Below are 12,426 nucleotides of genomic sequence, written 5' to 3' on the forward strand. Positions count from 1 at the left end.
ACTCATTATTAGTAGACGAATCTGCCAGCTTCTAAATTTCTTGTGTGTTATTCATGCGACGTGCATGCTAGAGTAGAGGGCGCAGGTTGTTATTATTGGCCGCGAGCCAGTTTAGCCTTTCGAGGCCGCGAAAGATAGGCCATAATGAGACCCCCCTGCTGCATCTACGACCTCTCGTAACTGTAGCTAGCCAAAAGTATCTCCCTGTACAGCTACCCAATATGGTCAACTCCTAAAAGGAATCATTCTTCTTCTCCCGTTAAATATCTAAAAGTACTACTTGCCATTAGTTTAAATCCTAATGGCAATAGTGCCCATCACTTATGTCATAATTAAGAAATTTTTAAAAAAAACATGAGCATGATCGGAATCGTGCACATTCTAATAGATGTTCTCACCAACTCGATACATAACCCCTCTCGCAATGTTACCTAGTTTAGAGCCCATTTATCAACCATTTTTCGACACATAGATGACGCGGCATCACGTCGGAGCAATTGCGTTATCCATGTAAAAAAAACTATAACCGATTCCTTTTAGGTAAAAGAAAGGGTTCTACAGTTTATAAATTACCACATCACTTTCGACAATGCTATAAAAACTGCTGCATATCATCATACACATTAGTCATGCAAGCCGCAAAAGGAAAAAAAAAAATCGGAGGAAGGCTGTCAGCTCAACGCGTGGACCATTCGAAACCTCCTTAAAAGCTCAATCAGCAGTGCCTGACAACGAGCACTACAGTTGTTTTTTTACTTTTGGCAAAAATAATGAGCATTATGGCTCCTCAGGGCGCTAAAGTAAGATATCTCCACTGCCTGTCACCGAGTTGAAATTCAGAAAGAAAAGACAAACTTGTTCATACAGACCCCAATAAACTAGTCAATTATGCAGCCCCGGTCGTTAGCCGACGACCAAATTTAAAAAAACAAAACGAAAATTCAGATGGGCAGCGGCGCTGGGAGTGCAGAGCGGTCGCTGACGGGATCGCGTCACGGAGAGGAGGGCGGCTTGGTGCCACGGCCGGCCGGGGCCATCAGGGCAGAGGGCACGGCCAATCAGTGCCCCTGCCCCCCTTGGCGGCGCCGCTGGCGCTTGCGTTTTCAGGCAGGTTTCTTCCAATCTTCCATATGCATCGTGCGGTTTCCAAACCGGATCGAGTTCACAACTAACACTACGTGGTTCCTGTCTGGCCGCAACGGGCTTGTTATTGCTGGCGAGTATGCAGACGTTGCCATCAGGCCGTCACAGTCTCGCAGATCATTTTTCGTATTTTATTTTTTTCTTTTTAATTAATGATGATGCAAATTGGATTGGTGGCCGTAGGGTAGCCTTCGAGTAAATGAACTGGCCCTGCTGCACGTGAGTGGTAGTACATGGCATTTCCATGCTGCTGCTGACACGTTCCATTTGGGGAGGGCCAGCCAACCAGGCATACCATGGAGCATGGATGGGTCAACGGCTCCAGCACAGGGGAGAGAAAAAAGTGCGCGCGCGAGCGCCCGTGCTTGATGACCTAATGCTGTTGCAACGAGCGTAAGCACGGGGTTGGACTTCCGTTCCGATAAAAGTAAAGCTGATCGCACTCGAGCCATGCTTAAGGAAGCTGAAATTGTATTGCGGGATGAGTTACCTCCCATCAGCGATTCCGCGCGCGAAAGCGATGGCCCCATCTAAAATGAGCTCTGATCGTGTCCTCTGGCTATTTTTTCGAAAACCTGTCAAATACTGAATCACTAGCTAGTATAAAAACAGGTCATGTTTGAAAACAAAAAAAACAGAATCCGCAACAAATTTGAGGTCTCTGGTCTCTGTTCTCGACAACATTGCCGTGCCTGGCAATTGATTTCATACCAAACGGCTCCCGAACGTGCACCACCAAATCGGCACGCCGTATGATTGGCTGGCTGCCACGTAATGCACGATAGGTAGGCCCATCAACAGGTCAGATGGTGCAAATCGTTGATCACATGCCACATAATTTGGTGGGTGAGTGTGTGCCGGTGCGCGTGTTCTCTCCGGCAAAAGCTTCCCGAAAGGGAACTCCAGAACAGGCGCAGCGCGCCCACCTACCGCCCCAGATGGACAGGCCCTTAATTAAACACAGCCGAATCAGCGCCAATAGAATAAACAATCACGTTAAACCGGCATCACAACACTGTTTGATTCCATGTTGTATCGCCCTGCCCTAAAAATACTAGGTTCACAGTCTGTGCAGCAAGGGTTGTAACTTAAGTCGCCAAAAGGGATCCTAGATAACTGTTGGTGTTTTTCTTTTAACAAATCCTGCAGTAATAGTTTTCATGCTCATTAGTCGCGGGTTCCGAGGCGCGAGTCAGTTAAGAAAGGGAATGAGCATGGAGATCAAACAAGATGCATGTGTTTAGCGGTAGAATACAACTTTTGATCTTAGCTTGGCGGTCATGTGTTGTGCAGTGCCACCTTAGAATTGAGAACCCAAGGATCTAGAGAATGGTTTGAATTCAATGGCATTGCCATGACTACGAGGAGAAAACCCTGCCAATCTAGAGGGTCGGGTTAATGACGGGTGAAGTCATGTTGTTGAAATGTTCCGGCAAGTTCCTATCAGATGGGCCCTCTAGAAAGATGTACTGTACTTGCTTTGGACCATTGGTGCATGAGGTTCCATGTAGGCAAGGTAACTTGAACCGGCCTGTAACATTCTGGTCCATCTGTTGTTGGCTTGTTGCTGATGACTTCTTGAAACTTTGTCCAATTCTTGGACGAAAGTAAGCTGCTGCGGTCACCGTCGAGCTAAATTAGTGTTCTACAATTTTCATTCCTAGTATTGGCTCTTTGAGTTGATCATGATTTGATAATACACATAAACTTTTCCAAAACTAACTATGCTCTAAGTGAACCAAAATCGGTGTTTTAAAATAGCAGGCTATAAGATTTGATAGCAGTTTTTCCGGCTTGCTATATCCGTTGCAATGGTTGTAGTGGTAGCTCTATCAAGCTACGACGGCCCGTTATTGAAAATGCTGACCACGGTTGATCTATATATTGAACTGTTGTAACATCCTAACATGACTATTACAATGCGTACTATTTTTCGAACTGCACCCATAAGAATATTTATTCAGTTGTAGCTCCATTAGGTTTTCTTTAGTTAGCCAAACAACATCCTTGAGATTAAACTTTTAAGCCTTGGTGTTGCCTCTCTTTTTCAACTGTTCCAAGTAATTTGGAACTTGTATCATGATAAACCTATGTTATACCAATAACATCTTTTTGAAAAGAAAATCGCTTTACATCAGCATACTACAAATGACTTGATTTGCATATTAAACCATTCTAATATTATAACACAAACCAGGTCAATATATAGTATTTTAGGGGCACACCTGCAAGATTATCTAACAAATTGCAGTTCCCTTAGACTTTTTCTTCTTCTTCTTCTTTTTTGAACACCCCTCGAGATTGAATGTTGCCTCTCAACATGAACACAACCTCTCCTGTCGTCTTCTCATTTTCAACTCCCTTCACGTCATTTGGAACTGCACATGGTGTACCTACACCACCACCTTGTCGACAAAAATTGCTTTACACGAGGAAACTTTAAGTGCCTTGATATGCATACTAAAACCATCATGACATTGTAACACAGCCGGTCGAATACATGATATTTTAGAGTCGTGTACCTGCAAAATTATCTAATAAACTGCAGTCTCATATACCTCCACCTTTATCCGCGAAACGCTATCCTCGAGATTGAATCGCCGCCTCTCAACGCAGCTATAATATCCCGTGTCGTTTTCTCTTTTTCAACGCCCTCCACATCGTTCGGAATCCGTAAGGTACACTTACACTACATCGCCAGCATCCTTTTCGGGGGGAAGGGGCATGCCCCTCCGCGGGCAAGAAACAAAGGAAACCGGACATTCCGTGGGGGCCTCTGAAACGGACGGCCGGGATCGTTCCTGGTCCAACGGACCGCGCGCCCACGAACGGGCATACGGCCACCCTGGTGCCGCCGTGGACCCCGAGCCCCGGCCGCGCCGCACGGCATGGCTCCCAACAAGGCCGGTGCGAGCTGCGATCGGTCGAGGAGGCAGAGCCGCCCCGGCCCGGCCGGTGTGGGTGGCGCGCGCGGTCTACACGCGCCCCCGTAGGCCGAGTCGAGGCGGCCCCCCCCGATCCGACCCGACCCGAGCCCCGCAGGGCGCAGCCGTAAAGCGGACCCGGCCGTAACTAACCGCAACGCAACCTCGTCGCCGGATCCGCGGCTGCGAGGCGCCCCGGGGCTCGGCCACGGGCACCCGCCGAGGTATTTATACGAGCGGGGCGGGCGAGGCAGACCCCCACACCGTCTTCCCCTGCTTCCCAAGGCCAGCGGGTCGAGTCGAACCAACGCCATTACAAAAGCTGCGAGAGAGGCGGAGAGGCGGAGGAAGGTAGGGAAGGAAAGGCGTAGGGAATTGTGAGGCTGTAGAAGTGAGTGAGAGGGCGAGGGTGGGGAGGCGCGTAGGCTGGCGATCGCGGGAGCGATGACGACGGCGGCGGGCATGCCGGGGTCGCCGGTGGGCTCGGCCGCGGCCGCGGCGGCGGGCGGCCCCGCGGCGCCGGAGGTGGCGGCGAGGGACGCGGTGATCGGGTGGTTCCGCGGCGAGTTCGCGGCGGCCAACGCCATGATCGACGCGCTGTGCGGCCACCTCGCGCAGATCGGCGGCGGCGGGGCCGAGTACGAGGCCGCCTTCGCCGCGCTCCACCGCCGCCGCGTCAACTGGTTCCCCGTCCTCCACATGCAGAAGTTCTACCCCGTCGCCGACGTCACCGCCGAGCTGCGCCGCGTCGCGGACGCCCGCGCCGCCGCGGCCGCGGCCGCGGGGTCATGCTGCTACTCCGAGGAGGAGGAGGCCGCGTCCACGGTGATCCACGAGCCCATGGAGGACCTCCCTGCCGAGCCGGAGCCCGACCCCGAGCCAGAACCGGAGCCGGAGGCCGAGCAGGATCCCGTACAACAGGATCCGGCCGACGGCGCCGTCGTCAACCCCGCCGCAGACGCGGAGTACCACCACGAGGCGGACGCGGAGGTAGATTCCTCGGGAGATTCGTCGGAGCGGAAGGCCGCCTCCACGGAAGACGACACCGCCGCTGACGGACGTAAGTACAGTCACCACCACCCCGCGAATTAATTCCTCCCGTGCTCACGTCAATCAATTACCCCGCCCGCCTGCTGCCTCCTGCATCCCATCCCCTTTCTCTGTTCCGGCGGCCGCATTCGAATTCGCCGGAACCCGTCGTCGTTTCCGTTGGAGCCGCAAAATTTCTCAAAATCCATTTCGCCCGCTTCCCGATTCTTGGATCTGGTCGCCAGGTGTGGCTTCCTCCGCAAGTTGTTCCGCGCTGCTCTCCGACTTTTTTGGGCCTGACCAAAACGGGATTAGGACTAGCATGGGTTTTCCGCCGATTTTATCTATTTTCCGATGAGCGAGATTATTTACTGCTAAAACGGCTTCCAAATTGCGCTTTTATCATGCCGCTATTTTCTTAAAAGCTACTGCACAGTACGGCGGCGTCGGCTCCGAATTGAAACGGAGCTGGCGTACGGGTCCAATTGCGCCCCGGTGGTTAGTGGAAAACCGGGGCGCGAGGCCCAATAATTCCCCCTCGTGCCCGACGAGTCGCCATCCTCCCCGGCCGGGTCAATCCTGGCCGTCGGTCGTGGCGGCGGCGGGAGGAGCTATGGCGCCCGTGAAGCGGGATCACGTCACGGGGGGCAACCGAAAACCCTACCGGCCTTTTCTTTCCTCGCCCTCACGCCGTTCGCTGACGACGACCCCTCCTCGCCGTTCTTTCCCGGGCAGCTGGCTCGCTCGCTCCGCGGCCACCTCGGCCACCCCTTTCCGGCCAGGGGAGGGGGTGGCCCTGGTCCCGAGGGTAAAGTACCGGTGGCAGTACGGGCGGCCTCTTTGAAATTACGCGACGCGACGCGTTTAGCGGAGCTGCGTGGGCGATTTATTAATGTTAGTTTACTGCTCCCGCACGCCGCCGCCGGCCGGGGGGGACTCGGGCGTCTCCGCCGCGCTGGCTGTGCCTTCCTGGCCGAGGAGGGCGGCCGGCCGCGCGGCTTGCAGCCTCGGCTCCCAGCGGCCTCGTAACCATCGCGTGGTGCGTTCTGGTTGTAGCGCAGGTGTGCTGCGGGCGCTGGGATTGGCCGTTGCCTTGTCCGCAGACGGCGCGCGGGCTTCTAGAGTATCGCTGCTGGGGCGGTGGGCATGTGTCGGTCTGAGATCGGCCCTCGACGAAACTTGTGACTTCCTCGGTCCTCACTTGATGGAGAATTGGGGAGGGGGCGGGCGGTGACGGTGAGTGAGTGGCGCGGGCCTTGAACTCGAGCGCCCCGGTGCCGTGTCGCGTGCGTGTGCGTGCGGCGTGCCTCCGGCGCTGGAGGGAGTGAGCCGAGTAAATGGACCCACATGACCCGCGCCGCGGGGTGACCGACCACCTGGCCCCAAATCAGCGGGGCTGCGGAAGCCATTTCCGGTGGAGCCTGGATCTGGTGGCACGCCGATCGGATCGGTCACCCCGGGCCGGCCGGGCCGCACACGTGGTCGCCCGCGGGACACTGCCTCGTGGGACCCCTCGGCCAATCACAGCCAGCCGCTGGTAGTACTGTCGCGGGGGCCCAGCGGCTGGGGCTGGGCTTCGCGAAAGAACACCTTGTCTCCGTATGGCGCCATCTCGTCGTCGAGGACAGACACGGCCGGCGGTTTAGTCGTGGGCGGCTCCCCGTCGAGGCTTCTCCAGCCGCCTGCGGCCGTTGCCCATCGGGGCCTCAGGGGGGTAGGTGTGCGCTGCGGTGTGGAGAGCTTTTTGGACCTTCCTGAATCTCTCTGCACATGCACGATTGAGCTGTGCTGCGGAATTGATTAATCGGGTAACAACAGCGTGGTTGGTGTATGCGCTGTCCATTGATGATGCGATCATGTGTCTAAGCTTTGTCCGGTTGCTGCTGTAAGTCAGCTGGCCTTTTGCAACCGGTCTGGATTTTAGAAGATTTCAGGCAATCTCTTCCACATTGACAGCCGATGGACATGGCCTTTTTCTTTTCTTTTTTTTTTTTAAAAGTAGATACATCATACATGCAAGAAAAGAAAACAAGTCTGGGGCTTCTTGTGCGTGCGGCGGAAAATTGCGAAAGGATGAGGAAAAAAAAGGGTGTGCTTTCAATAGAGTGGTCTAGTGTATCTTTATGCCCGTCTTCACCCAATAATTGAACATGTACCATACTCTGCTGGTCCCTGCTCCCGTTTGGTGCGTGCCCCTGCACTTATGCCATGTACCAGTAATGCCCGTGTTCGCTTCTTTCAACTTGGCCGAATCTCTTGTCTAGGCGCACTCTTCTCTTTATCACGTTATTATCACGGAAGCCACCTTTTCTTCTCCATTCATGCTGTAGTCCGTAGAAAGTGACACCAAAAAGGATGCAGCAGGTTGGGATTCCACAAAAAAACGAGATCATTTCTTCCTGCGGTATGATGGATATTTTTGAAGATCGAACGGGTGGCAAAGCAGGAGATGTCAGAACGAAAGTTAAAATTCTAACGGGCGATAGATTGGACCTGTTGGTGCTGAGTGACTGTGCCCACTAGCAAACTGCCAAGTGAATATCAAATTATGCCCTGCGTGAAAAGCACAGATCAAATATAGTTTTTATTTTTTATTTTACTGAAAATGATTTTTTGTTCTCTAGCCCATGTTCAAGCATAAAAGTGCAAGCGATGTTTTTATGTTTTGCTATCTCCAAATATCTGAAGTCAGTAGTCATTCGGTGTACCTGTGAGTGCATTAGTTCAGTTTTATTGCTTTCTCTGGAATTAAAAGTCTTGGTACTCGGGAAAATAGAAGTTATATGCAAAACAAGCTATCTGAGTTAAACAATTTGGTGTCTATTTGTTTTTCTTTTGTTGCAACACGTAGTACATATCCAGTTCCAATAATGGTTGGGAAGCCTCTGAGATATATATTACTTAGCAGATCATACTGATCAAGGATCTCAAGGAGAACACAGCCTACCAGAGAGCTATCCCATCTGCTCTGACCATGAGGAGTGCATTGCCCGTCCCGAGAGGATCAAGATCCAGAAAGGTTTTGTGGCCAAGGAGTCCGTGAAGGGGCACATGGCGAGTTCCATCTTTACACCACTCGGCAATCTTTCTGTACAGAAGGACTAGGAGATGCTGTAGGAAGTAGTAGCACTTCTGTTCATCTTATTAAAGTTCATTTCTTCTGAAGGCACTCTTTTTTGACTGACGTTCATGACCTTGTGTGATCACCAGGTTAACGTCGTGAAAGGCTTGAAGATATATGAAGATGTGTTCACAACATCGGAGATCATGAAAGTCGCGGATTTCATCAATGAAATTCGTCAGGCTGGCAGAAATGGAGAACTTTCAGGTAAGTTATGTTCTATTTCAGGAGTTTTCTCATTGAACGTGCTTACGAGTATCCAAAATTTAGTGTTTATTTTAATTGGTGTTGTTTACTTTTTCTTGATCTGTTCTTCTGGTTACTTCTATTGGTGTCCACAACTAATATATGTTTCCAAAAGAAACAAAATATCGGTGGTATCATCCGCTTGATGCTTTAAGACACCAAAAATGCTCTTACGCATCGCAGCTAACTGTGGTCCTAGTTCAGGCTATCATTCGTACCTTTTCTATCAGTGGCGATGGTTTTGTCTGATATACATTCGTGCTAACTGGCTCAGAGATCTACAGGTCCTAGGTCCTAGCAATTGTCACCTGTGCTTTATATTATAGAAACAGGAAAATCTAAGACGTTGAAATTCATGTAACTAGATTACTAGTACTGATCTATCTTCCTATATAGCTGCTGGTCATTCTAATCTAGGTAAAGTACAGCTTGAACCTGACAAAAAAAAGTAATGTCATCAACCTAGTGACTACGACACTGACCGATTTGACGTCTTTCCTTAACTAAAGCTAACTTGAAGTTAACCTCTCTGAATCAAAGAAACACCTTTGAACTGAATATATAATTTAATACTAGTAACATATTAGATCGCTTTTGTTTTATTGGAATAGGTCGTGCCAAGACATGCTAACATCCGTCCAAAGTCGTGCACTCATGCACGACAAAATGTTGATCCATGTAAGATCTCAACTTCATAGACTTCTTAAGTTCCTGAGTATGATTCCTCCTTATGAACTAACATAGAACCCACAACCTTTGTTTGCTTATTGGGTTTGGCCGAACTCATCACATCCAAGTAAGCTGCCTGAATATGGAAATGACTAATTTTCTGGTTAACTCTGGCCAGTGTGCCATCTATTTTATCTCTTGAAATGCGACCTTATGTGAAAACGTTTGGTGAATGACTATGTGGTACTATGCCTTGGTCAATATGTGAATCAGTTTGGTGCTTATCATTTTTTTTTCTCAAATTTAGGTGAGACCTTCATATTCTTCAACAAGCAGATCAAAGGAAACAAGAGGGAGATCATTCAGCTTGGTGTCCCATTATTTCAACCTACCACAGAGGAAGCCAATTGTATGTTCCGAGGACTCATACTTGGTTTTCTTCTACTTGCTTAATCTTGCGAGAATATGCTTCTGTGGCGTATCATATTTTCGCATCTCCAGACAATGAAATGCCCTCGTGAATGATGTCACAACTGTCCTGTTTTTCTCCTTGTCCACAGGTCACATAGAACCAATCCCCCTCGTTCTGCAGGCTGTCATTGACCACCTTGTTCTTTGGCGTTTAATACCAGAAAGCAGGAAACCAAACAGTGTCATCATCAACTTCTTCGATGAGGTAGGTGTTGCTGTTTCCTTATAAAATAAGCATGACAGCACACTCGACGAAACCAAATGCCCTTTGCTTCTTGTAAAATCATAAAGATTCTGATCAGATCTTTGCACCACTCACCAGAATTCAAAGCTTTGTACCTTCCGTCCCCTTTCAAAAACCAGCTAATCGTACAAAGTTAGAAAATTAAATTGGTGGCCTCTAGTAGATCATTAACCATAGCCACTGATCGTACAAAGTTAGAAAATTACATTGGTGACCTCTAGTAGATCATTAACCATAGCCACTGATTGTAAAAATACTTGTCTACCACTCATCACTAACCCTACAAAAGGAGGAAAGAGAAATGAAAATCGAAATTGCTGTTTAATCAAATGTTACAAAAATAAAAAAAGACATACTTCCCATCCCTCTACTATCTGATAATTTTTGTGACCATTCTGAAAGGAGTTGTAAAAATGTAGGGCTTCAATTTTGCAGTTGGCCGAATACCCCAACCTGTTTTTGTACACAGTCGCCTTCATTGCAGCTCTTGATGTTAGGAACTTAGTAGTTTTATGCATTTGAAATTTAACGTTCTGCAGAACATGAATCAGTAGGTCAATTTGATAAACTACAAAATCTTTGCCCTCTTAACACATTACTGATTTTTTCCCTTTTTTTGGCAGGATGAACACTCGCAACCCTACTTCAAGCCTCCTCATCTGGACAACCCAATTTCCACTCTTCTGCTGTCTGAGACTACAATGGCATTTGGCAGGTCACTCGTCACTGACAGCAACGGCAACTACAAGGGACCCCTCACACTCTCACTAAAGCAAGGGTAAGCTTAACAGTTCAATTATCTACTTATCATATCAAAGAATGAAACATAAAAAACTATTTTAGTATTTCCAAACTCATGGTCATGGGTCATGGAATTTACGCTTCAAAAAATCTGCAGGTCCCTCCTAGTCATGCGTGGGAACAGCGCCGACATGGCGCGCCACGTGGTGTGCCCGTCGTCCAACCGGCGCGTGAGCATCACGTTCGCTCGCGTGAGGCCGTCCACGCCGGTGGACCTGAGCCCGCTCCCGTCGCCCACCAAGGCCATGACGCCCTGGCAGCCGCAGCCGGCCGCGGCCGCCCATGTGGCGGCGCCCGCGTGCTTGGCGCAGAAGGCCCCAGTCAGCGGCGCCATCATCGGGTACGCCCCGGCGCCGCAGGCCGTGCTGGCGCCGGCCGCGTGGGGCATGGCCGTGCGCGCCCCTATGATGATGGTGGCTGCGGCGCCCGCGCGGCCCATGGTGATGGCCTCCTCCGGCGCCGCCGGCGGCAACGTCGGCAAGCGGATGGGCAGAAGCGGCACCGGCGTGTTCCTGCCGTGGACGGTCGGGCCGAAGCGGTACAACAAGCACCTCCCGCCGCGCATCCAGAAGCGCCGGTTCTCGGCCATGATGTCGCCCATCGAGGCGCAGGGCTGAGACAGAGCCCGCCCGGCGTCACCTCGCCGCTGAACCGATCGAACCGCCGAGTAGGAATCAGAATCACATCAGACAATGAGCCATCGTTCAATTCGTAGGCGTTCTTGGAGTGTTTTTTTTTTCTCTCGTCTTCGAAGCAAAAAAAAAAGGAAAACAAAAAAGAAGGGTCGAAACGCGAGGGTAGTTGAGTTTGATCGGGTCGTGTTGAACGTCCCCGCCTGTGTATTTTCGGTGACCAGCGTCGCGTCGTCGACTCGTCGTCTTTGGAAAGTGGTGCTTTCTTGTGGGTTTTTGCCTGTAATTTAGCCGGGTTTGTGGGCTTCTGAGTGAAGTAGCGGAGTTCAGAAGCCGTAGAAGAGTATTGGGGGGTAGGGATAGGTGAGGTCAGAATCAGGACAGGAGTTTCTTTTTGTTTTTTCATTTTTTTTTCTCCCTTTTCGTGTTCCGAGAAGAACCTGATGGATGTTGCCGTGTATGCATGTCCTGCTGAGTTTGCAGTCCTATATAGGTAAAAGATGCATCTTGTGTTGCTCACTTGCTGAATGTTGCCGCTGATGTTAATCTCTTCGCTAGTGGTAGTTTGTGGATTAAGGGTAAGGGCAACCAACGATGTTCTATCGGAGACTAGTTAACTGGCGGTTGCCAGTGGTTCTGGATTTGGCTCTGATCAGGATCAGTTGACGAAGGTCCGATCAGCCTTCTCGGCACTGGATGGTTGGAGGAGAATGCTGTGCAATGTCAAAGGACACACAACAAGCGATGGGAGGAAATACAGGAGAGAGATGATTGGACCTAAAACTAGTGGTTCAAAGTGACTTAAGCCTGGCTTGTTTGGCACTTCAAATTGCGGAATCTAGCTTTTAGACAGCGGAAAGCTGCATTTGTAAGGGCCTGTTTGGATGGTAGGTTTTAGAGCTAAAACACTGGTAAAATACACTCCCTAATTATTTTCCGCCGAAGAACTTAAAATTCTGTTTGGATGAATGGTTAGCACAGTAAAATTACAGCCGGTTTGGCCTAATACCGGTGTAAAAGAATAATGGTCCTAGGAGGTCTGGAAAAGAAAACGACAACTATCGGGGACGTCATCTCGTCCCGTCTTTCTCTCTGGAAAGACGGGTCCTGTGGCACAGCCTGCACACCCATCTGGCCCGGGCCTGC

At 50.2% G+C, this 12,426-nt stretch overlaps 1 protein-coding gene across 1 annotated transcript; it reads left to right on the top strand.

Annotated features, from left to right (window-relative positions):
- The first annotated feature begins 4,303 nt into the window (after positions 1-4,303).
- Positions 4,304-11,799, top strand: LOC112884809. Its single transcript, XM_025950388.1, has 7 exons — positions 4,304-5,127; positions 8,005-8,150; positions 8,307-8,424; positions 9,440-9,541; positions 9,693-9,808; positions 10,471-10,625; positions 10,746-11,799. Exons 1-7 carry the CDS (start codon positions 4,512-4,514, stop codon positions 11,263-11,265), a joined length of 1,773 nt encoding a protein of 590 aa, XP_025806173.1. The 5' UTR covers positions 4,304-4,511; the 3' UTR covers positions 11,266-11,799.
- The last annotated feature ends 627 nt before the right edge of the window (positions 11,800-12,426 follow it).

The sequence above is a fragment of the Panicum hallii genome, chromosome 3 (assembly GCF_002211085.1).
Source record: "Panicum hallii strain FIL2 chromosome 3, PHallii_v3.1, whole genome shotgun sequence".
Classification (NCBI taxonomy): domain Eukaryota; kingdom Viridiplantae; phylum Streptophyta; class Magnoliopsida; order Poales; family Poaceae; genus Panicum; species Panicum hallii.